Source organism: Canis aureus, chromosome 12 (assembly GCF_053574225.1).
Source record: "Canis aureus isolate CA01 chromosome 12, VMU_Caureus_v.1.0, whole genome shotgun sequence".
NCBI lineage: Eukaryota > Metazoa > Chordata > Mammalia > Carnivora > Canidae > Canis > Canis aureus.
The window spans coordinates 9,820,133-9,845,235 of record NC_135622.1 but is presented as its reverse complement, the minus strand read 5'-3'; the positions used below and the strand labels follow the sequence as shown (position 1 = coordinate 9,845,235).

At 42.1% G+C, this 25,103-nt stretch overlaps 1 protein-coding gene across 7 annotated transcripts in view; it reads left to right on the top strand.

Annotated features, from left to right (window-relative positions):
• MAN1A2 (mannosidase alpha class 1A member 2) overlaps positions 1-25,103 on the top strand; it is a 213,343-nt gene that overhangs the window by 172,053 nt on the left and 16,187 nt on the right. For 2 of the 7 annotated variants that reach the window (XM_077842685.1, XM_077842684.1), the window contains exon 14: positions 9,531-15,412. The exons of 2 other annotated variants lie outside the window; for them this stretch is intronic. In XM_077842685.1, the coding sequence (XP_077698811.1) occupies positions 9,531-9,663 (133 nt within the window). In that variant the 3' untranslated portion in view covers positions 9,664-15,412. Of the gene's footprint in view, positions 1-7,094; positions 7,229-9,530; positions 15,413-18,123; positions 18,167-25,103 lie in introns of those variants that run through there. 3 more of the 7 variants (XR_013348949.1, XR_013348948.1, XM_077842688.1) reach the window with 3 other exon arrangements.

Sequence of the window (25,103 nt, the reverse complement as noted above, 5' to 3'; positions counted from 1 at the left end):
TTTGTCATTTCTTAAGTTTTTATTTGAGTAATCTCCACCCAATGTGGAGCTCAAATTCATGAACCCGAGATCAAGAGTCTCATGTTCTTCCAACTGAGCCAGCCAGGTGCCCCTGTAATTGTATTTTTTAAGGCATTCTTTGATCATCATATATAAAATTTCAGATTGCTCCAGTTTCTATCATTTCTCCTTACTTTAACTTTTCTCCATAGCACCCAATTTCTAACATGCTATATAATTTCTATAGATATTCTCCATCTTAGAGTATAAACTCCATGAAGGCAGTGATTTTTGTATATTTTAGTTACTGTTGTATCTTCAGTGTCTATGGTGAGAACACACATACTTGCTTCAAAATTAAGTATTTGTTGAATAAAGGATTGAATTGCTTGATTCCAGGAGAGACAGCTGAAAAACAGCAATTTTATAAGATATTTCAAAAATGGGAGCAGGAGAGAAAAGAGAATGACGGACCTATTTTATGTCTTAGTTGAGGCTCTGGGCTTGAACTCAGAACTCACTTTGTGCTAGAAGATCATTACCAGTGAATGAGTGAGAGAATTGATGAAGCAAGAAGAAAAGGCCCACAAGATATGAAAAGTAGGGAGGTCAGGAGAGTGGATCTGTTTTCAGTAGAGTCACAGGTTCAGATGCCCACATGAGGGAGAGAAGCAGAAACAGTCCAAACTAACTAGTTTTAGAATCTAGGTAAAGTTGGTAAACGTAGCACAGTGATTCTTAAGCTTGAGCTCACATCAGAATCATCTGGAAAGCTTGTTAAAACACAAGATGGCCATGCTCCATCACCAGAGTTTCTTGATTAGTATGTCTTGCGTGGGGTCTAAGAATCTGCATTTGTAACAAGTTCCCAGGTGATGCTGATGCTACTGGTCTGGAGGATCACACTTTGAGGAACTGCTGACACCTGTGAGTCAATAACCATGTATAAGAGAAGTTAGGGGTCAAGGGATTACCTGTGCTGCTGAGGGATAGCCAGTATACCATGAGGTCAGGTGGGCAAATCAACAGCTATCTTTATGCATTCCAGTCTCCTCAGGTAGTAACTGGAGGACCATGGTCTACATGGTTTTTTAACACCTCTTAGGACTTACCACAGTGTCACAGTGCAGTCCAGATATTACACAGTAGGGACACACTCATACACAGAGTGAATTTCACTAGCACTATTTAATAGAAGCATTTTGTCAGTTTCAAGCCTGTGTTAACTTTGAAATATCCTTACCTTTTTTTTTTCCTGCAGTAGAGGGAGCTATAGTCCAAACTGTATTTATTTAGCAGTAGCACCTAATAGGATTATTTTCCTTTAACATCCTTTTTGTTTAGTCTTTTTTTTTTTTAACTTTAAAAATCCACTTTAATGAAGTATTTTAAAGGTGCAGTTTATTGTCTTTGAGCAACTATGTAAGCCTGGGTAACTACCACCCATTACTATGGAATACTTTAATCCTAGTCTTGTGATTTCCACCCTACCCCCAAATACATAGCTGCTTTAAGTCACTACAGGTTGTCTGTCTAGAATTTCATATAATTGGAATCCTGCAGTATGCACTTATTTTTGTCTGCCTTTTTTTAAAAGATTTTATTTAGTTAGTCATGAGTAACAGAGAGAGAGGCAGAGACATAGGCAGAGGGAGAAGCAGGCTCCCTGTGGGGAGCCCGATGTGAGACTTGATCCCAGAACCCCAGGATCACGACCTGAGTTGAAGGCAGACACTCAACCACTGAGCCACCCAGGTGCTCCTGTCTGCCATTTTATTCAGCATAATGTTTTTTAGATTAATCAGTGTTGTTACATGTGTCAGTAGTTCACTTTTTCCTCTTGGTAAGAAGGATTCTGTTGTATGGATATACCACATTTTCTGTATCTGTTCTCTTTTTGATGCCATGAGTCATAGGCTTTAGAAGGGAATCGGGGAAGAAAGGAATTGTGCTCATTTACCATTTATTTGACTACATGTTTAAGCATCTTGCTCTTAATTTTTTCTTTCTAGGAAGTTTTTAATGTTTCCCTTAAAAGTAATGGTATCTGCTGTTATCAAATAAAATTCTAAATGTTGCTAATCTTGCTGCTGCTTAAAGTAGAGATGGCATAGATGGAACCATAGCAGGCAAAATTTGTGGCAACAGTCTTCCTCTCAAAACTCAGTTATTGTTGCCTAAAGTTTGTTACTCAAAGTTTGCTCTGACTTTTAAAAAAAATTCTAGTGAAACTTTCAGTTCTCCCTTTGCAAAGAATTTTACTGATCAAGTTTTTCTTGATATTTAGCTAGGTTTGCTAATTAGCCGTTCTTTCTAAAGGGAGTATTTTAGTATGATAAAGAAAACTAGTGATACATGAGGAGAGTATTAGACTTGTGATCAAGAAGTATACGAAAATGTTAATTATAGCATCTAGGAGGTAAGCGGGTATGGGTTTCACTGTAAAATTCTTTCAACGTTTCTGAAGTTTGAAGGTTTTATAGTAAAATACTAGGGCAGGGAGGAGGAGAAAGCCTAGTGAATTGTTGCCCAGGACAGATAATGTTACTGATGTTGCTACCCTGTCCTCCAGTAGTTCTGGTTCTCCTTTTTATAGCCCCTGTTATCTGCCTGTGCCTATAAAGTTATTCTCAGTAAAAGCAAATGAAAGCAGAGTTAGCCAGCTACTAGACTATTAAAGCTAATCCCCTAGTGAACAAGGTTTTGAAGTAGGTTCAAAGACAGTTCTGATAATGGTTTTGTCAGTAAAACATCAAGAGTAGTAGTACTTTTAAGTTTATAAGCAAAAGCGTCCAAGTAATATATTTGGGAGAGAGGGAGGAATCAATTATATTACTGGGGTGAGGATTCTTAGCCAACGAAAAGACAGTTCAGGTGGGAAGACTGGAAAAAGAAAGCCACTATTCCCTTCCATTTATCTTTCATCTTTGATCTTGTCTGTAACTGGATCCTAAAGTTAACCTCCTGCCGTGAGAGAAGGAATACTTTTCCAACTGGATGAGAAAAGTGGCATTAAGTCTCCTGTTCTGTGCTGTTCTCTGCTCACTTAGCCCTGACAGCTGATTTGCAAACTAAGTCAAATCCATAAGTATTCATTAAGTAACTGCCCTCTTTTCAGAATTGTGCTATTTGGAAATTAAAGCGTATGAAGACTATAAGAAAACTAGACTGGCTAAAGAATATTCATTAGAAGTAATGGGGGTTAGGCTTCTAGAATCAAAATCAGGGAAATAGTATGGGTGAACATTGAAAACATTATGTTCAGTGAAATGAACCAGTCACAAAAAGGACATACTGTTAGGATTCCACTTATATGAAGTACCTGTAACCAAGCTGATAAGAACAGAAAGTAGAAGGTGGTGCCCAGGCGCTGAGGGAAGGAGAAAGGAGAATTGTTGCTTTAAAGGGTGTAGAATTTCAATTTTACAAGATGAAAGAGTTCAGGAATCTGTTTCACAGTTGTGTGAATATACCTAATAGTATTGTACTTAAAAATAGTTAAGATGGTAAATTTCTTTCTTTTTTTTTAAGTGTAGTTGATACACAATGTTTTATTAGTTTCTGGTGTACAACATAATGATTCAACAACTCCATATATGCTATGCTTACCACAAGTATAGCTACCATCTGTCACCATACAGTGCTATTACCATTGGCCATATTTTCTGTTCTGTACCTTTTATCTCTATAACTTATTCATTTTATAACTGGAAGCCACTATCTCCTTCTCCCCTTCACACATTTTGCCCATCCCTCCACCTCTTCCCCTCTGACAACCCTCAGTTGGTTCTCTGTATTTATGGGTCTGATTCTGCTGTTTGTTTATTCATTTATTTTGTTTCTTATATTCCATGTATTAGTGAAATCATATGGTATTTGTGTTTCTCTGACTTCACTTAGCATAATTACCTGTAGGTTCATCCATGTTGTCACAAATGTCAAGATCTCATAAGATGGTAAATTTTATGTGTCTTTTTTACCACAATAAAAAAAAAAAATAGAAAAGCAATGGCACGCCAGAAAGGGAATCATAAGGTAAATGCGAAGCATCTACACTTTGACCCCCAACCCTCCCCTCCAGCCCCTATAACTTATACCTGGGGCTGTAATGAAAGGAAAAAAAAAAAAAATACGGCTGAGAGAAAACTAGAGCCCCAAAGGAAGAAGAGTAATTTGTTATTTCAAATGATTGCAAGGATCCTAAGAAATTATATATCAGGGTACTGCTACAAATAGATAGCTAATGTTAAAGAAGGGAAAAGTTGGATTGAGAAAAATATAAGTAGATGGATTTAATGTTCATTTTCACAAAATTCTAGAAAGTCATATGACTTTGATATGAAGACTGTAGAGAAGAATTAGTGATAAAGAAGAGCCAAAAAGGCTTCCTCAGAACAAGTTCTTGTTGGACCAACTCTAATGTTCATTTTGGATTGGTTTAATAATAGAGGATTAAGTTTCTCCATGAATGTACATGGTGTTCAGCAGGTTGTTTGACAGAGTATCTCAAATGGAAGAGCGGGACTCTTCCTCCAAGATGAAGTAACAAGGCCAGGATTTACCCTTCCACCCAAAGCAAACAGATAATACATAGGAAACAATGGTTTTCAGAACAGTACAGAGGAAGCAGTGAAGGAGTGTGGCCTCTGAGGGATGGGAAACAGACCAAGAACCTTGAGTTTGCCCCAGCTTGCTGCCTTTATAGAGCTCATGGGCCACAGCACAGGGAGGAGGAACTGGGGCCAAATGCAGCAGCCTCCCTGAGGAGATCAGAGTTGTGAGCCCAAGGAAACTAAAATAGCTGGTATTTATAGGAAAGAAGCGGTGAGCTGCACAAAGAACCCAAGACAATCCCCCGGGAGTATCCAGTAGAGGGGAAAGAACTATCTGTACCTGAGTTGGGGGAAAGAATCATCAATGAGGAATTAAAAGGAACAGTTTATGGTGACCACACAGGGCCAAGAACAGTGTCTGTTCCCAGTAGCTTGACTGGAAAATCTCATAATTCATAGAGTACTGAGTAGAGTATTCAGGGTAGTCCTTCCTCAGTAGTGGGGAATAATCTACTGCCTTGGATCTGCATAGTAAATCACAAAAACAAGACCTGAAAGGATGAAACTGTTTTCAAGTAACTTAACTATATAACTGAACAAAACTCAAGATTTATAGGAATACAAAATTATCTAGCAACCAAAAGATAAGACTCATGATACATACCTGGCATCCAGCCAAAGATAACATGTATGCAGACAGGCCTCAAGGCATGACCAATAATGAAAATAATCAACTGAAACTAACTCAGAACTCATATAGCTGTTAGAATTAGCAGATGACATTAAAGCAGTTATTATTATATTCAAAAAATTAAATAGAGACATGGAAGATACAAAACCTTAATCCAACTTCTAGAAATGGAAACTGCAATGTCTGAATTGAATGATACACCATAGAGGATTGAACAACATGCAACCCAATTTAAAACCTGGCAAAAGAATTAAACAGATACTTCATAAAAGAAGATCCAAGGATGGCAAGTAAACTCATGAAAAAAAATATTCAACATGATTAGTACAGATTACAATTACAGTGAGACACTAGTGAATGAGACGATCAAAATAGACCCACACTTGCAGAGTGACCTCCCTTTACTTTCTGACTGTGGACTTATGTGGAGATGTAAGGTAAGGCATAGAACATCTTCTAATTCTAAGAAGAAAGTCAAGAAAATCATGAAGATCCTAACGACCTGGGAAAAAAAAATTGGAAACTGGATCTTTTGCCAACCCAGAAAATCCTCCATGTAGCAGAGAAAAAAAAACATTTTAGGAAACATTTTTATCGTTGGATAAGCATGAAAGCAGGCTGCAGTCTGCATCACAGGCGGATTGCAAAGACAGGAAGAAATTTCACCTTCCCATATAACCAAGCAGACACAATCCATTGCCATACGTGTTCTAAGATAAATTGTAATTTGTCCTTCTGTAAGAGTGCTTCCTCCACAGCACCATTTGCTTTACATAGTTCATTCTAAATTCACGTGGTAACTGGGGTGATCATCTGTGTTAATTGTCTTTATCCAAAGGAAAACCAACACTTCTGTCTCTGATAAGGGTTAGTTAACAGCTTTGGAGAGAAAGGCACCTACGCTAGCATCCACAGTGATAGGGACATTGGGGTGCATCTTCCTTTATGTTTATGTTGCAAAGGCAGACCTAGAGGAGAAACTAAATTGTAAAGTTGGCAAGAGGTTTGCTCAACTTTTAAAAAGATTTATGTACATCTCAGACAGTTTTCTCAAGGCAGTGATCTAAGAAAAGGGAAAGAAGGATAAGGTGTTTTGGCACCTGGAAAAAATTAATATTTTATTAACCTTTACAAAACTTACAGCTCTGATAGTGTTTTATTGCTGAATGAACTAGCCTTTGTTACCATCTACCTCTGGGCTTTTTGTTACAGAAGCTGACCCCCACTGTTTATGTAGTTTAGGTATCCTGTATCCTGTAGGCAAAATCATCCTAACTTACTCAACTCCTAGGGGTAGAAGATCCCTCCCAGCTTCCTTATATCTCAGGACAAAGCCTGAACCATCAAAGAGCTCAGAAATGTCTGCTTTGTTCAGTTTATCTGTTTAAAAAAAATGTATATTTTGCAGTTGAATTTATATTATACCCGCATTAGCTTTAATATTTCTTTCTTCCCCACCCCTGCCCCTTAAAAAAGAAGAAACTTTAAGACTTGAGAAAAGATGTAGGGAAGAGAGAGAGGGGTAAGTCTTTTTGGAGAGATTAAAATTATATTCTAACCAGTCTGTTAAAGACATTATTTAAACCCAAGTATAAATGAAATGGAAGTTTTAAGTCAATTATTTTTCAAACAATCTAAGGAGGTTTTGTTTTTTAGTTACATTCACATGTAAGCCTTTTTAGAGTTGTAGTGTCTTTCCATGATACACTGGATATTTCCATTGGTAGTTGTCAGTTACCAAGTCTTGTTTGATAAGTCAACATAAAGGACTAAGTAAGTACATATTGACTTGACAGCCTGTTCTTTTAGCCTTACCGTTTCTCTATCAACACTTACATTTTTCTCCTCAGATTTGGTTGACTTTTCTTTCTGTAAAACTTGCCTGTTCAGTAGTAACTGAACCAGGTAACTAACTGGTAACTCAACCAACCCTTGTGTTGAGATGACTTCTGGTACCACCACCTCCTGAATACCTTGTCTTTAGGTAAGAGAAAGCTTAAAGAGACAACATATGAATAACATTTAGAAATAGCTCTAAAAGTAAGCTAACATCTGTTCAAACTGAAGTACTTAATAGCACCTTTCTTTATGCCTGTAGGCTTTTATCAGTGCCGCTTGTCATCTATTAAAACCATAGTTTTAAAAAAAATTCATATTTAAGGAAAAGTTAGTGTGGTAGTTGATTTAGATTGTAGACTTTCTCAACTTTTACAGCAAAGATCACGCTTCTCCAGTTGTTCTGTTTTTAAAATCCAGGTTACAAATCTTAAATGTGTATGTAATAGTATACCATGTCCTCAACATTCTTTTCTGAGTGTGTTATCCAACATAAAAAAGAATCGCTTAGCTATATTAATTTCAAGCATTGATTTTATTATAAATTTGTGAGTGTGTGGTGTGTGAGTACATGTGTTTGTGTGAGTACATGTGTGTGTGTGTATCTGTGTGTGTGTGTGTGTGTATGTACATCTAACCCCTGCTCTCTAGTCTTGCTCCAGGCCCTTGGGACCAAGCAGCAGTGCTAACAGTCTGTAGAGGTATCCCAGAGGTTGGGGGTAGGAGTTGCATTAGTTCTGAGGGCTGCCTTAACAAATTATCACAAACTCGATAGCATGACAGAAATTTATTCTCCCATAATTCTGGAGGCCTCAAGTCTGAAATCCATTCCCTCTAAAGATGGTCCATGACCTTGCAGCAGCATAGCTTTAATCCTTGCCTCTGGCTGCACATGACCTTCCTCCTTTTGTGCCTCTGGGTCCAAAACTCCCTTTCCTTTCTCCTATAAAGTTACAAGTCATTGGATTTAGGTGAGTCCTAAATGCAGGATGATTTCATCTCAAGATCCTTGACTGATTACATCCCCACAGACCCTATTTCCAAATAAGGTCACATTCTGAGGCTCCAGGTAGACATGAGTGGGAGAGGTGGCCACTACCATAGCATCCCCCAGGGAAAGGAATCATTTTGCAGGAAACTCTTGAATTTTCTGTCACTGTTCCTTCACACACTCCCGTCTCAAGAGATGACCAGGAGACCTGGGATTCCATAGAACATAGTGCTCCTGGGCACACTTGTGCTGAGAGCTCCCAGAGCTTCTAGTCTCCCTGCAGTAAGCACACTCAGCAGAGTCTCTTGCTATGACCAGCCAAGTATGTTTTTTTCAGTTCCAACTTCTCTGCCCATGACTTGGTGAATAAATCAGGTCTCAGTCCAGGGTCAGGGAGTGAGGCTCGAAGCCCCGTGACTTACTCTCCATTCCAGCTTTACCCAGTTACAATATTGATAGGCAGTCCCCATTTACCTCAGTGCTGTGTGTTTTTACTTGGTTTTCTAGAACTGTAATGGTAATCAGAAAAGGTATTAATGGAAAAGATATCAATATGCCTATTTTTAAGATAAATTTCAGCAAAATCACTGTAAAGGAATTCTTCATCTAGCCAAATGCTAGGTCCAGCTAGTTATTGCTGAAATGAAGAGTTAGAACCCAGATTTCCTGACTCTCAGGTGTTGGTTTTTTATGCCCACTCTGAAGACCCCTTTAATAGGATTGAGATTGGAATATCCCCAACAGTTTAGGTAAAATTGATTGTTTTGTGTCAACTCTATCATTGTTGATTGCTGAGTGGCCACTGTGGCTTGCACTGCCCATGGAAAGGTCGGGAGTCCTTGTCTTCATATAAACGAGGCTGTTACCTACTGAGAGCACTTATGAAAGTCTTAGACCTCCTGCAAGTCCATAGTGTTTCTGAAAGCTTTATTTAACAGTTTGCATTATCTGCTGAAAGAACTGCAAAAACTCTTAACTAAAGTATTAGCATATAAAAGTCCTTGCTATGTCCAGGTAATGTACTAGTTATTTCCTTCAAATGTCTATTAATAAATGTGAACTAAGCTCTAGTTGTACTATGAGCCCTTTAAGCTGCCAAAACAGAGGGTTGATGTTATATGTGACTTTTTAAAAAATGTTTGAAAAATCATGAGGTGGTTGGTTTTATGCCGTTTCCCAGCATTGTTGTCTTCTGTGCTTCAGACAGGTATGTGGACTTTGTTTTTTAACTGTCTTCTGAAGCCTGGTTGCGCATCTTAACTGGATTTTCTTCTGCACTGCACTATTCTGGAACACGTTATTATGTTTTAGGTCATGTGAGTGAATGAGTTTCATTCTGTGATGTGTTTTTCATTGAAGCTAAGAGTAGGTTATTGGTTTCCTCTGCCAGTGTAACTAGATCACTCGATCTTCTTGTTGCACTCTAATTGAAGCTCATTTCTCTCCCTTTTATTTTCAGATATTTGTATCTGCTGTTCTCCAGTGATGATCTTTTACCTTTAGACCACTGGGTATTCAACACAGAGGCTCATCCTCTGCCTGTGTTACATTTAGCCAACACCACACTTTCAGGAAATCCTGCTGTTCGATGAAAGCGGCTCCAGAAAGACCATTCTCACCTGTGTTTTGTTTACATGGACCACTACAGAAATTAGTCTGGAGAGGGGGCTTTTGGAAACCTGGACCTCATAAGTCAGCATGGCAGGGTGAAACATGACTGTGCCCCACAAGACTTTTCAACTTGTAGATATCTCAACTTTGAAATGATTCCATTTTATACCTGACCAAAACCTGGTATGTGTAAGACAAAGACCTGGTATGCTTGGATTCTTAAAGAGATGGTCACATGGGAAATTTTGCCTGTTACTGCTATATTGTTTTTAGCATCCTGGAATCTGGAAACTAGACTGCCTAAAGATAAGCCGAGAATGTGGAGCACCTTGCGGGAGTGAGAGATGGCCTTTGGAACCGATTATATATTTGTTCCTTCCAAAGCTTTCAAATCAAATATTTACTTATTATTTATCCCCCTTTCTCCATTTTTAATAATGGAAGGAACTAAAACAAAAGAACAGTAGAACGGCATCAAGAGCAAGAAGACTGGAAAAAGAAACAGAAGTACCTGTCCCCATCTCAGTTTTCAAGTTCCCCATTGGACGGCCAGACTGGCAACCATTTCAAATCCCAGTGTATTCCATTGAAATTTCTTGGTTAAATTTCATTTTCTCTGGGGGCATGATCTCACAAAGAATACTCTTCAAGTCTTTGTCTCCATATGGAATCATTGAAACTGCTATTTATCATAACCACTACTTATGAGCCTGGGTTTGGGATTTTGTGCATGTTGATCAGTCTAGTGTTGGTAGCATGACAAAAAGTGGGGGAAACACTATAGTTTGTCTCCTTGAAACCTGTTCTAAGAGAAAGCCTTGGTCTTGTTGGTAGGGGATTTTTTTTTTTTCCCAAACCAGCAAATCTACCAAGTGAATTTTATCCACTTTAACCTTCTTATAAATTTAGTAAAATCCCTCAAACTTACAACTTAATGTAGCTTGGCAAAATTCACTATACTGTTTTGCAACTCTGAATTTACTTACCTTGATGAGCCAAATTTCTTTTACAGCCTATTACATCAAAAACAAACTACAGTGAAACTTGCTTAAACATTCTATCTGGAATGGGGATAGGGGATCCTTTATTTATTATCTCTTCAGATGAGTGAGTTTTTCACAAATATTTTATGTAAAAAATAAGATTCAGCTTTTATTTTCTGCAAGGATATTTATAGAAATCCAAAGAATCAGAACAGCTTCAAAATAATTTTTAGTGAAAAAAATGTAGTATAATTAGTCATGTTAACTAAATTTGGGATATATCTAAGGAAGTTTCTCTTACCATCAATAGATTTTGCAGTGATATTTATTTTTAAAGAAATTACTATTTCTTTATATTTGGGGAGAAGAACTTAAATTTTATCAAGAACTGTATTATAAATATGCTTGTAAATTTTCTGTCCCTTGAATTTATGTCACAGTGCAAGACACTTTCTTCTTTACATTTAATACAAACAGCTTCCATTGACAATAAAATTAGGGAGCAGTATAATTAGTCTAATTATTTACTCTAATTTGAAAATTTCATGAAACAATGTGAAAGAAGCCCACCTTGGAATTCTGAAGGCATATTCTCTTATTTTGATAGCTTTTCTTTTTAACCTTTTATTAGCATGTAGTAGATTTAAATTGGAGAAAGATTTAATAAATTAATATAATTAAGTATTTTCTAAGGGTGATCATCTTATACCACCAAGAGTCAGACAATCCTCACAATTTAGCAAATGATCCAGAAATGATAATTACCCCAGATTTTTCAGTATACACAGAAGATAAGCATGTGGAGCTCTAGTGCATTATTCAAGTGTTTAAGAGAGTTAAATTTTAGCACACATTTTGAAATTATAGTATCTTTTACTAGAAAAATTAAAATTCTTAAATGACAAGAGTCGACGACTAACTTGAGAAAGGGAAAGTATTTGGTTCTCAAAAAAATGTTAGCCTTCCCCCTGAATAGTGCAAGTCCACTTACAAGTCACTAAATAGTGTGAACGACTTGAGGTAGCAAATTGCCGCTGGGTAGAGACAGTGAGCCACCCACACTTTGTTTAGAAGGGTGCACAGTAAAGGGGCCTTCCTGGTCTCCCAGGAGCTTCTCAAGGAAGGAGAAGACAGAGCCCCGACCCGGCAAGTGCTCGGTTTCTATCTCTGGGCTGAGTGGGGCTTAAGAGGAGGCTAGAGAGGTGCTTGAACATGGCCAGTGCTCGTTCAAGCGAAGAATCAAGAATTGAAGAATCGGAGAGGTACAAGGGAAGGGTCTTCACCACCACCCAGTACCTCCCCCTGTGATGACAAGACTAGAGCTTATCACAATGCTTCCATTGTTTCCTTCTCTGAATACCAAAGGCAATTAAAGTCAGCTACAGATGACTTGCCAGTGTCATGTTTCGTTTTGTTTTGTTTTTTTACAGATTTTTAAAATTATTTCCACTAAGATCAATACTTATCCCACTTTCTGCTTAGTTTTCCAAGAGTATTTACTTTCTTTTGTCCCTTGCCGTCCTTGGCATTTCATAGACCTATTACTCAGGTTAAAATACTCATTATGTGTATAAGACCTTTGCAGAGAGCCTAAAGATGCTTCTTTCCAGGTGCCTCTTCAGAGAGCTGACACCTAATTTTGTGCCTTTGGCACAAATGTGCTGAGTAGATTGATCAGTTGGTACATAAAAGAAAAGCAGAGATGTTGAACACCCCTCTACCTTCTCCATTTCTCTTCTAGAATTTTAGAATCACATTTTTTTGTTGAAACCAGTATAAAGTTGTTAAAGCCAAGTGAATGCGGCCCTAACCAAAAACCCATCTCTGCAGATAAAACAGACACCAGTCAGAGAGTTCTTGCTTTCTGGGGAGTTGCATGTATGTGTTGTTGTGTGCCTGACACCAACTTCTACCCGTCTTTGAGCAGAGGTGTGTATATGTAAGAGTGAACTGGATGTTGGAGGAACACGTTCCTTTTGTGAAACATTGACCTTCGTTCTCTGTGACATCAGCTAAGGCACCCCTGGGCTGCCCTTGGTAGATCTTAACCAAGCGGTTTGGAACTGTGACCATCGGCTTCTCATCTCCACTCTCCTTTGCCAAAGTCTTTGTCCGAGCTCCAGATTTGTTGTTAAAAGATTCTGCTTGCCATTCTCATTATACAGTTTCTCCTTCAGCCTGGATTTCTGTGAACGAATGCATGCGTGAGTGAGCGAATGAGTGAACATAGAGTCCCTGATAGGTGCCGAGCACTGTGCTAGGCGCTCTCGAGCATTAGAACATTTTGTGACTCTGGTGCCATTTTCTGTGTAAGAGTAATTCATACCATCGTAAATGTTTTCCAGTATGAATTATGTTACAAAATCATTAATTTTATATTTCATTTAAATTAAAGAGGAAGAGAAATGGTTTATAATATATTTTAAGCGATGTGTTACTATATAGTACTAACAGCTATAATTGTAGTTAATAACTAGTCTCTTGGAAAATGTCAGAGAAATACTTGATTTCTGATGTAACTTTGACTAAAATACTTTAGAAATAAATAAAAACATTCTTATTTTGCTATATCACTTGAATTATATAATGAAAAAGTAATGTTTTATAGAAATGCTGGTTATTTTATATTCAAAAAATTTTGTCATGTAAGTCATGGGTAAAATCTGCAGTTGTAAATTATTTTTCCTCTGCTAAGGGTCCCAGTCATGGTCCCATGCTGTTAAATATAAATATATATATATACTAAAATATTTCTGAGTTCCAAATAACAGTCTTTAGAAATCATATTTTGAGTTTTTGTTTCTCTTTAGTCTCCATACCTTCCAATTGGGTAGCTCATATTCTTATTCTTTACATAAGTATATACATAAATACAATCATACACAGATTTTGATATTGTCTGTGTTAACAAACACAGTTGCTAACCAGTTTTAGCTACACAAATTCTAAGCAGAATAATTGGGTAACCAAATATGATCTGGCAATATTTTAATGTACTTATTCTGGTTCAAGAACACAGATGAAGACGATTTTCTCTTCAGCTCATTCAGATCATGATGGAAACATTCTTTGATCTATAATAGGTCAGCAAGCTTTTCTGTAAAGGGCCAGATAATACTCTCGGCTTTGTGCACCATCAGTCTCATGTATCTGGTACTCATTTCTGCAATTGGAAAATGAAAGTTGGTGTAGACAATATGTAAACAAGGGATGTCGCTGTGTTCCGATAAAACTTTATTTACAAAAGCATGGAGAGCTGGATTTGGCCCATGGGTCATGGTTGCTAACCCTTGATCCCAAGTTAAATTTCTGTAAGACCCTTATGTAATCTTTGATCTGCATCTTTCCTCTGTGTTTGAGTTACATAATTCATTTTTAAAGCAAAAAGATGGTATGTATGTATGATTGTATGGATTTGTGTAACCTAAAGCTATATATTTTGTGGTCTTGAAAATAGGTCTACTCTTTGGGAGTCTGTTCAGGTTTCAATATGATATAACTACTGTGAAAGAGGCATTTTTGTTGTTGTTTTGGGGGTGTGCTATCAGCCAGTTTCCTTGCCTTGTCATTTAGTGCCACGATTCCAGACTCCCCATGTAAAAAGGAGGGTCTCTGTGGTGTCAAAATATTCTCTCCAAGCTCCGCCTCCTTGTTGACCTTTGGACCAGGACTCCGGATTGCTGGAGCTGCAAAAACTCATCCACTTGAGTATTCTCAGATCCCAGCGATGGGAATATGATAGAATCTCTGACCTTTGTGCTGCAGAAACCAATCTCTTGAAAAATTAGAAGCAACAGAAAATGGGTTATGTGCCTCATTTGCCAGTTGGCAGCCACTCTTCCTTTTTTAGACCACAGGATGGTACTGCCCCTGTTACCTCTAGAACAGCCTGAAGCTGAGTGCAGAGAAAAGATCTATCCAAAAGGAAGTTCCCTTTTCTCTTACTGCATAACTTGCCTCACATCCTTTACAAGTCCATAGCGTTATTTCAGAATGTCAATAGACATCATATCTAAATTAAAGCATCTTCAACATCAGCCTTACATTTCCGCCGTTGAACAGCTCCTCTCAAACTTTGCTTGAGCCCAGCAGCACTCGTGAAATTACTCAAAGTTACATGACACCATATTACCTAGTATATTTGCAGTGTACCAATCATCGTGAGAGAGAGATTTTTCACTAAGAATTTTATTGAATAGGCATTTTGCTACTTTTGGAAATTCTAGAGGAGGGGGAGCTTGTAAACAAGCCTTTATAGTTCCAGCATATATAGAGCACTTCAGTTCAGTGTGGTTGTAAGTATGAGCACACAAACACATAAACCCACATCTATACGTGCTAATATGCACAAGATTTTAACTGCAGATGTCTTGCTGCTATTGAATGCTACAGAATTATATGGCAAATTGCTTACCAGAATACTCCATGGAGATAAGCTCAGCTCACTCTTGGGAAGAATTATTTCTTAGAAAACAATTTAGTTTTTGTTGGATTAATTAAATAAGGTATCCCCAGTTTTAATGACTAGATTTGGAAATTGGAATGCCATTCTTCAATCTCACTGGTCTCAAATTCACTGATAAAAATCTCTCCCTAACCTAGTAAGTGGAGTAAGAATAATCTTCTAGATCGGTACCCACTGGCCACTCTTGAGCTGATTTCCAGTCATGTCCTCCATATGTAACTTTTATAAATTAAAGGTAATATTGTATATTGAAGATCAAATAAAGATGTTCCTTAAGTGAAAGTCTGTGTTTATCCTTCATCTATACCCACTGATGGCAATAGAGTTCAATCTTCCTACTTACATGACAACTTTCGCTCTTACAGTAAGTGATAGTCTTCAGTCTTCTACCTGAAGAGAGTATTTCTTTTGGTTCAGCTAATCCTTACATTGATGTTAGAGAAAGAGGAAGAGATTGTGAAAAGATAAATTTTTTTGAAGATTAATTTATTTTGGAGAGAGAATCTCAAGCAGACTCCTTACTGGGTACAGAGCCCAACTAAGTGCTCCATCCCACGACCCTGAGATTGTGACCTGAGCCGAAATCAAGAGTTGGATGCTCAACTGACTGAGCCACCCAAGTGCTCCTGTAAAAGATAATGTTTTTATCCCATCTGATTTTGAGAACAAAAGATGGGCCTATGTGACAATCTCACAGTATAGCAATACTATGCCTAGCACCTCCAGGACCTAGTCTACCCTGTGAGGTCATCAAGCTTAAATGCCTTACTCACTGGATCTCATTCCATCACATTAAAATCTGACCTGGTTCTTGAGCAAAGACAGGCTTCAGAGGCTTGAGGAATAGGATCAGCTAGGCTATAGATGGTGGTTTAATCTGATACTGTAAAGTCGCAGGATATTTAAAACCCTGAACCCCGATACTGTAAAGTCACAGGATATTTAAAACCCTTATGGCATCAATAAGGTAGTGGTCAAATCTGAAGCAACAGCTGATTTACAACCTTGAGGTCTCGTTCTTTCCGGCACCGTGGATTTCAACTTGATCAAAATTTTAGACTAGTAAATTTACATTGTTGGCGTATAAAAATTCATTGCGGACTTACCTTTTCAAGAACAATTAAAACACGACCAGATGAAAGAATAAGGATCTCTGAGTGACTACAATTTGATAAAATCTGGGCCTCTGCCTGCCAGATAGCTGAAATTGACAAAAAAACGTTCATGCTAAGAGCATGAGCTCATCATAGAAACATCATAGATTGGTGATTGCTGGGGAGTGAGGGGGATGGAAATATTGGCCAAAGGGCACAAAAGTCTTTAAGAAATAAGTTCTGAGGTGTAATGTACATGTGGTGACTATAGCTAACAATACTGTGTTACGTATTTGAAACTTGCTGATAAAGTAGGTTCCATGTTCTCACCATCTCACAGTGTTAGATGATGGGTGTGTTAACTAAGCTTATTGTAATCGTTGCACAATATGCATCATATCAAATCATACACAGTTTAAGTTTGCACCCTGTTATGCCAATTATATCTCAATAAAGTTGCTTTTTAAAAAGCGTGGAATTCATATGCTTTTTAAAAAAGGCTTTACTGAGATATAATTGGCATAACGTGTAAGATGAGACCACCTCATAGGCTCACCTAACACAATTTAATTTTGTGATGAAATATAAAATTTTCTATTTTAACTAGTGTTAAGTATACAGTGCCTTGGCATTCATAGTCACATTAACGATGTGTAAACATCATCACTGTTTCCAAAACTTGCTCATCGCTTCCAACAATCTCTGTAACCATTAAACAATAATTCTCATTCCTCCCCCCCCAAAAAAAGACACCAAGAAAAATCACAATTTTCTTGGTGGTAAAAAAAAAAAAAAAAAAAAAAAAAAAAAAAATTTCTTGGTGGTAAAATGAGTATAATACAGGATTTTCAGGAGAATTTTAATTTGAGAAAAACCCGTATACCTGGCCTGAAATGAGCTCACAAGTTCAGTTATGCTTTCGAATTATTTTTATTAGCATATCAGAGTAATCATTTCTTTTTATTATTATTTATTCTTGAGAGAGAGAGAGAGTCAGAGACACAGGCAGAGGGAGAAGCAGGCTCCATCCTGGGAGCCCGACGTGGGACTCCATCCCTGGTCTCCAGGATCAAGCCCCAGGTGGAAGGCAGGCACTAAACTGCTGAGCCACCCGGGCTGCCCTGGGTAATCATTTAGAGTAATCATTTCTAAAAGAACAGAAAAAAAAATTTTTAATAAAGTAGTGAAGGGCATGGGGTGCCTAGGTGGCTCAGTTGGTTAAGCACCTGATCCTTGTGATCTCAGCTCAAGTCTTGATCTCAGGGTCATGAGTTCAAGCCTCTCATTGCACTCCACGCTGGGCATGGAGCCTACTTTAAAAATAATAATAATAATAATAAAAGGAAGAGCAGTTAGGGCAGAAGAGATCCAAAAAAACCATCTAGTTCTACCTCCTTATCTTAAACATAAGGAAACCTAAATCAAAAATGAAGGCATTAGATAATCTTTAAGATGGTATTCCAGTTTTATCATTCATGAGTCTATGAAATAAGAATTGTGCAGTTTTGTTATAAAAAATTTAATGACAAGCCAATATGTTCATAATATATATGAGCCAAGCAGTTTATTTTAACCAAGCAGTTTAAAAACTATAGAAATCTTTTTTTTTTTTTGCTAAAATACACAGCAAAAAAATGTACACTAGTAAGTGGCAGTTATCTTTGTGAGGTAAGGATATAAGAATTTTTTGATATTTGCTTGTTTAAAAAAATAACAGCTTTGTTGAGGTGGAATCTACATCAGGCTTTCCCATTGTAAGTGGAAACCAGTGGCTGTTGAGTGAGCTTGAGGGGCATGCAACACTCTCACAGTCCACAAAGACCGTGCATGCCCATTTGCAGTCAATCTTCATTCTTTTCCTAGCTTCTGACAACCACTAATCACTTTTTGTCTTTATAGATTGGCCTCTTCTGGACATTTCATATAAACGGCATCATTTACATATGGTCTTTTGCATCTGGCTTCTTTAACCTAGGGTAATGTTTTCAAGCTTTATGCTGTAAGAAGTACTAGAAGTGTTCCTTTTTATTGCTGGAAATATTTCACTGTATGGATGTGTCATAGTTTGTTTATCCACTCATCAACTGATGCACATTTGGATTGTCTCCACTTTTTGGCTATTGTGAATAATGCTGTTATGGACATTTGCATAGAGGCTTCTGTGTGAACATATGTTTTCATTCCTCTTGGGTACGTACTTAGGAGTGGAACTGCTGGGTAACATGCTAAAGTTATGTATAACTCTTTAAGGAACTACTGTACTACTGTCTTCCAAACTGACTGTTTTTACATTCCCACCAGCTATGCACAGGGGTAAGAAGAGTACTGGCTTCTCCACATCCCCATAGACACTTGCTATTCTCTCTCTTTTCTCTGCCTGTTATTTTTTGTTAATATTTTTTAAATTTTATTTGTGAGATACACAGAGAGAGGCAGAGACACAGGCAGAGGGAGAAGCAGGCTCCACGCAGGGAGCCCGATGTGGGACTCGATCCTAGGCCCCCAGGATCACGCCCTGAGCCAAAGGCAGATGCTCAACCACTGAGCCACCCAGGCATCCCTCTCTCTCTCTTTTTTCATAGCCATTTTAGTGGGTGTGAAGATGTATCTCAGTGTAGTTTTAATTTGCATTTCTCTAGTGACTAATGATTGAATATTAGCCATTTGTAAATCTTTTGTAAAATGTCCAAATATTTTGCCCATTTAAAAATTAGGATTGTCTTACTGAGTTGTAAGGGGCTCTTTAGGTATTCTGTATTTATTTTAACATCGCAGTTTGTCTTTTCATTTTTAATGGTGTATTTTGAAATACAAAATATTTTGATTTTGATAATGAGCAGTTTATCAATATTTTCTTTTCCTTTTTTGTCTAATCCAAGGTTATAGAAACTTTAGACTTAGGCTTTCTTCTAAAAGTCTTAAAATTTTAGCTCTGACATTTAGGTCTATGATCCATTTTGAGTGGATTTCATGTGTATAAGGGTATCAAGTCATTGTTGCATGTGAATAATTATCCTAGTACTATTTATTGAAAAGACTACTCTTTCCCCCATTAAATTGCTCTGACACCTTTGTGAAATATCAACGGATCGTAAATGTAAGATTTTTATCACCAGGTTCTTAATATTGTTCCATTGATCTATTCCTTTCCTCGTGCCAGTACCACAGTACGTTGATTACTGTTGCTTTAGGGCAGTGGTTCTCAGCCAAGGCTGATTTTGCCCTACTTCCCCCAGGAGACATTTGGCAACGTTGGAGGACATTTTTATTTTATTTTATTTTATTTAAGATTTTATTTATTCATGAGAGACACAGAGAGGCAGAGAGACAGGCAGAGGGAGAAGCAGGCTCCCTACAGGGAGCCCGATGCAGGACTCGATCCCAGGACCCTGGGATCACAACCTGAGCCAAAGGCAGATGCTCAACCGTTGAGCCACCCAGGTGCCCCTCGGAGGATGTTTTTGATTGTCATGTCTACCGGAGAGAGAGGAAGCGTGTGGGGGCATTAGTGGGGGGAAGTCAGGGACTGAGACAGTATTGACTCCTTCCTCCCCCCTCCACCCCGATAATAGTTTACCCTTCTGTTTGTTTGCAAATCTTATAATTTTTTATTGAAAAACATTTTAGGAGCGTCTGGGTGGCTCAGTTGGTTATGCATCCACCTCTTGATTTCGGCTCAGGTCCTGATCTCAGGGCCATGGGCCAGTAGGAGGAGCATGTAATCAAGCTCAGGATGGGCTTGGAGGGGAGAGAGTAGTCAAGACAGATTCTGTAGATCGGCGATTTTGAACTGGGGTGAATCTGAAGGGAAAAAGAAGCTATTGGGTAAGGCAAGGATAGCTGAAGACACCAGGAGGTATGATTAGGAAGACTAGCCTTGAACTTGAGAAAGGACATACACTTCAGAGAGACCCAGGAAACCATCCTCTCCTGCAGTCCTTTTCAAGCACTGCCCACAGCCCAGGGTAGGCCCCCCAGGGCCCCCAGCAAGGGTCCCTGTGGTGGCTCTCTGTTCTGAAAGCCTGGGTTCAGCCATCTGCAAGGAGAGACAAAAAAAGAGTTTATTGAGGAAGTAGTTAAGGGACTCCTGTGGAAATAGATTTCAAAAATACTCACCAAAACTTCGGATGACTCCAAAATGAATGAGCGTGGGCAGGGTGTTTTGAAACTGTTCCACCGTAGGAAGCCAGAAAACCAGGCCACTAGAGGGCGAGAATCTCAATTTATTTTCTTTTTTATTCTCTTGATCTTTAACTGGTGAAAGCCTCTGGGAGGCTAGAGCTGCAGTGAAACCTCTTAAGTTTTTCAAGACACCCTAACACCCTAACCTGTGGCCAACAGAGGATGCCACAGCCCCTGTCTGAGACTGAGGACTCAGCACAGGGTCCCGCTTGCCTGGGAGCTCATGCCCCATGGAAACCAAGTCAGCGATGGAATGTTTGCCAAACAGAAGGCAGATGTTGCCTGAAAAACACTTTTTCCTTTCCTTCCAAATATCACCCCCCCACACACACACACACACACTTCCTTTAAAGGCTTTGATCTCTAATAGGTAAGACTTAGTAGAAGATGAAAAATATCTCCAATCAGAGATATTTTAGCTAGAACCCTACAAATGATTTTAGAAAATTCTAATTCGAACCATAGAAATGATTGTAGCTTGCATGGGACTTGTGGAAGAGTGTATGTAATGTTGTTTTGTAAATCAAATTATAATTGCCCACCATTTCTCTTTTAAAGATTTTATTTATTTATTCATGAGAGACACACAGAGAGGCAGAGACACAGGCAGAGAGAGAAGCAGGCTCCCTGTGGGGAGTCCGATGTGGGACTCGATCCTGGGACTCCAGGATCATGCCCTGGGCTGAAAGCAGGTGTCCAACCACTGAGCCACCCAGGTGTTCCACTCACCGTTTTTCTTACTTATTCAACTCTACTTAAATCCATTTGGAATTATTTTTTCCTTAAATGTTTATTGAGCATCTATGTGCCAAGAACGGTGCCCGGTGCTGGAGACCCAGTGCCAACTCTGACACGGTGGATCTGCTGGGGTAGCAGAGGGTAGACCAGCAAGCCAAAAAGCATGCTCTCTAGTAAAGGTGTGTGCCCAATGCTACCAGAGCTTGGAAGAGAAGAGCCCCCCCCACCCCACCCCCACCCCCCGGGGGAGTGTGGCAGGTGGATGTGATGGCGACAGTAAAGCAACTGCTGACTGTGAGTCCTCCCTGTCAGAAATGGGAGGGGAGTGAGTCTTCCTAAGCGAGGAGGTCTGAGAGCAGGAATCGCCCCTTTTGGAGTAGGAGAGCTACGGGGTGGAGGAGAGCGCAGAGAGGGAGCCAGGCCGCCCCAACTCGAGCTCACAGAGAGGGAGCCTTAGAGCCTGGAGGAGTGAGGAGCTTGGATGTGGTAGGAGTCTGGCTGCGACAAACAGGGAAAGGCAGTCAAGCGGCCGCCTTCAGCTCAGGGTGTGATCCCGGGGTGCAGGGATCCAGTCCCACATTGGGCTCCCCGCAGGGAGCCTGCTTCTCCCTCTGCCTGTGTCTCTGCCTCTCATGAATAAATATAATCTTGAAAAAAAAAAGGGTTACTGAAATAATCCAGGGTGAGGAACGATGGCAACTCAGACCCGTCGAGGACCCTGATTTGGTCTGGATCCCGAAGGCAAAGCCGACCAGGCCTGTTCACCCGCCGGTGGGTGATGACTGTGAATGGAAGAGAGAGGTCGAGGTCGACTCCCGGGTGCAGGACCTGAGCCCGGGCCGCTGGGGTTGCCCTCGGGTAACTGACCCAGAGCGACGAGGGTCTGGGAGGGGCGCACCTGCGGGTCCGGCCCTGCGAGCCCCACCCCCACCCCGGGCGGCCCAAACGGCGGACAGGGCGGGCCTGGAGTTCGGGGCGTCGAGGCGGAGGCCCCCCTGTGACCAGGGTGCGGGGCGCCCCTGCGACGCGCGGAGAGCTCGGCGGGGGCGGGGGCGGGGGCGGGGGCGCAGGTGCTCGGGGGCGCAGGGCGCGGGGCGGGGCCGCTGAAGCCGGGGCTGGGCTCGAACCCCCGCGGTGACCTCGCCTGCAGCGCGTCTCCGGGATGGCGGGACAGAAAGCGGGCTCGGGCTCAGGGCGGGGCCAAGAAGTGGGGGGCGGGGGAGGTGGACGCAGTGTCAACGGCTCTCGAAGGGGGTTTTGCTGCAGGGAGGAGCCCCCGAACCAGGCGATAGTGGGACATAAAGGGGTGCGGGATGCAGGACAGATTCTTCCTGGAGAAGGAGACCCTGCGCTTGTCGGGTGTTCCCATGGAACATCCCGGTGGAGGGGAATCTGGTGCTGCGGGAGGCAGGAGGCCCCGGGGGCAGGCGCTGGCCGGGCTGGGGCGCGCTCCGGGCCGCGCAGGAGGAGGCCGAGGCGCTGCTCCCACAGGGGCGCGGGGCGGGGCGGGCCCGTGGGCCGGGGCTGCGGGGGCTGTGCCCTGCCTGCCTCTGCCCAGTGAGCCGGACCCCAGGCCACCGACAGAGTGCGGGCGGGGGTGGGAGTGGGGTCGGAGGTGTTGGGATTTAAGGAGAAAGGAGACAAGAAAAAGTGTAAGAAATAGTTTCACAGCAAAGGGGGAACAGGGGGGCAAGAGGGCGACCACCCCATTTTACCGTCTCTACGGCACCAACTCTTACCAGCTTATCTCCCCACCTCTGGCCGCTGAGCATTGGAAAACCCAAGCGCAATTTTCAAGAAGGAAAGAAAAATCTTTTTTTTTTTAATTTTTATTTATTATTTATGATAGTCACAGAGAGAGAGAGAGAGAGAGGCAGAGACACAGGCAGAGGGAGAAGCAGGCTCCATGCACCGGGAGCCCCACGTGGGATTCGATCCCGGGTCTCCAGGGTCGCGCCCTGGGCCAAAGGCAGGCGCTAAACCGCTGCGCCACCCAGGGATCCCCAAAGAAAAATCTTTTTAAAAAGCATTTAAGAACTGAGATGTCTGGGAGGCGTAGTGGTGGAACATCTGTTTTTGGGTCAGGGTGTGATCCCGGGATCGAGTCCCGCGTGGGGCTCCCCGCATGGAGCCTGCTTCTCCCTCTGCCTGTGTCTCTGCCTCTCTCTCTCTCTGTGTCTCTCGTGGATAGAGAAATAAAATCTTTAAAAAATGAATAATGAAAGTGTTTAAGAACTGACAGCCAGTGGAGGAGGCTCGTGAGAGTCTCCCAGTCTAGGAGACGTGAACCCCAAGAAGTCAGGCCCACACACTCAAGGCCACCTCTGCCCCTGAGCTCCTCAGCCGGGCTGGAGGGAGGCGGCACACGCAGCCAGCCACCTGCATTCCCTGTGCTTTGGGTTCCCCCTCTGGCCTCCCTGCCCTTGTGGGATATGGCTGGGCCCCCCCGCTGAACCTGGAAGGGACAGGTCGAGGCAGGGCCTCTCCTTACACCCTGAGGCCAGGGAAGGGGAAGGGCAGCTCATCTGTGCTCCCTGAGGCCCAGGTGAGGATGGATGCGCGCAGGACCTGGAGGCTGGCTGGTCCCCGGGCTCACAAGCCTGCAGCCCCTCAGGAAGCAGAAGCCCCCCCCCCCCCCCCCGTACAAGGAGGAGGGGAGGGGAAGCCACATCGCCCCTCAAGCCCCCGTGGCACTGCCTCCGGGAGCTGAAAGCTGGGGGCACCCCGGAGTCTCCTGTCTGACCTTGTGTCCTAGGGGCTCTCCGTGCTCCCAGGGCAGCCTTCAGCTCCGTGCCCGTTTTCCTAGCCTTTCTCGTGCACCTTCCCGGCTTCATATCTCACACTTGCCCGGCCAGCATGGCCAGCTCAGTGGGAGCCGGAGGGACAGGGATGGGCAATGCGGGGGAGGGAGGAGAGGACGGAGGGAGCGGGTATGTGGGTGCGGGACAGTGGGAGACAATGAGGGGGGAAGGGGATTGGTCACGGGGCTGGGTTGAGGTCCTGGGCTAGCTCCTAACCCTCCCCTGGGCCGGAATCCTGGAATCCCACGTCTCTTGACTGCAGTGAAGCTTAGCAGACAACAGGGTCCAGCAGGAACCCCCATACTCCTGCGTGTAGCAAAGGGCATTTCAAGCCAGAAAGGATGAGGTCAAAGGCAGCCAACTAAACTCCTGCCCTGTGGGTAGGGCCCAAAGCAGGACCCACTTCCTCACCAAGGCAGGCAGAAGTCCTGCAAGAGCCACCTGACGGGGCTTGGGGCCTGGGTCTGTCACTGTGCTTCAGTGCAAGGGGCAGGAGCCAGCTGTGGCTGCTTAGGCGGAGGGACAGGGGTAGACAGGGATGCGGACCGTCGGCAGAAAGCTGGGGGCACAGGCTCGGATGACGGGTAGGAATCAGGGGTTCAGGAACCAGGCCACGGAAACCCCCAGGCCGGGAGGCCACCGGCAGACACAGCCTGCACCGCAGGACCATCGCCACCCGTGCTTAGTGGCTCCTTGCTTTGCACCCTCCACGAGGTTGGACGTGTAGTGTCACCAATGGCGCGGGGTCCAGTTGCTCCCTCCGGCCAGCAGGGAGAAGGAGCTTTGCTCACCGAGATTCATGTCTCACGGGATTCCCGACAACTTGGAAGGCTGTGTGGGTGCTGGCAAGCAGCAACGGCAGGAAAGACAGACGGTCTATAAAAGTCAAACCCTGGAGGTTCGAATCCCGGGTCCGGGGCGCGTCCACTGTGTGGCCGGGAGCCAGGGAGCTACCCTCCTGAAGGCTCAATCTTCTCATGTGAAAAATGGGCTAATAATACACCTCTAACTGGAGGGTTGTGGAGATCCCGCAGCTTGGCCCACCCGGCATCACAAGGCCGGGCCGAGGGGTCAGGGTTTCACTCCGGGCCCGCTGCTTGGCTCCAGCCTTGCTCAACAGACCCCCACGTCCCGGGGCTTTTACAGGTGAGGGTGGCT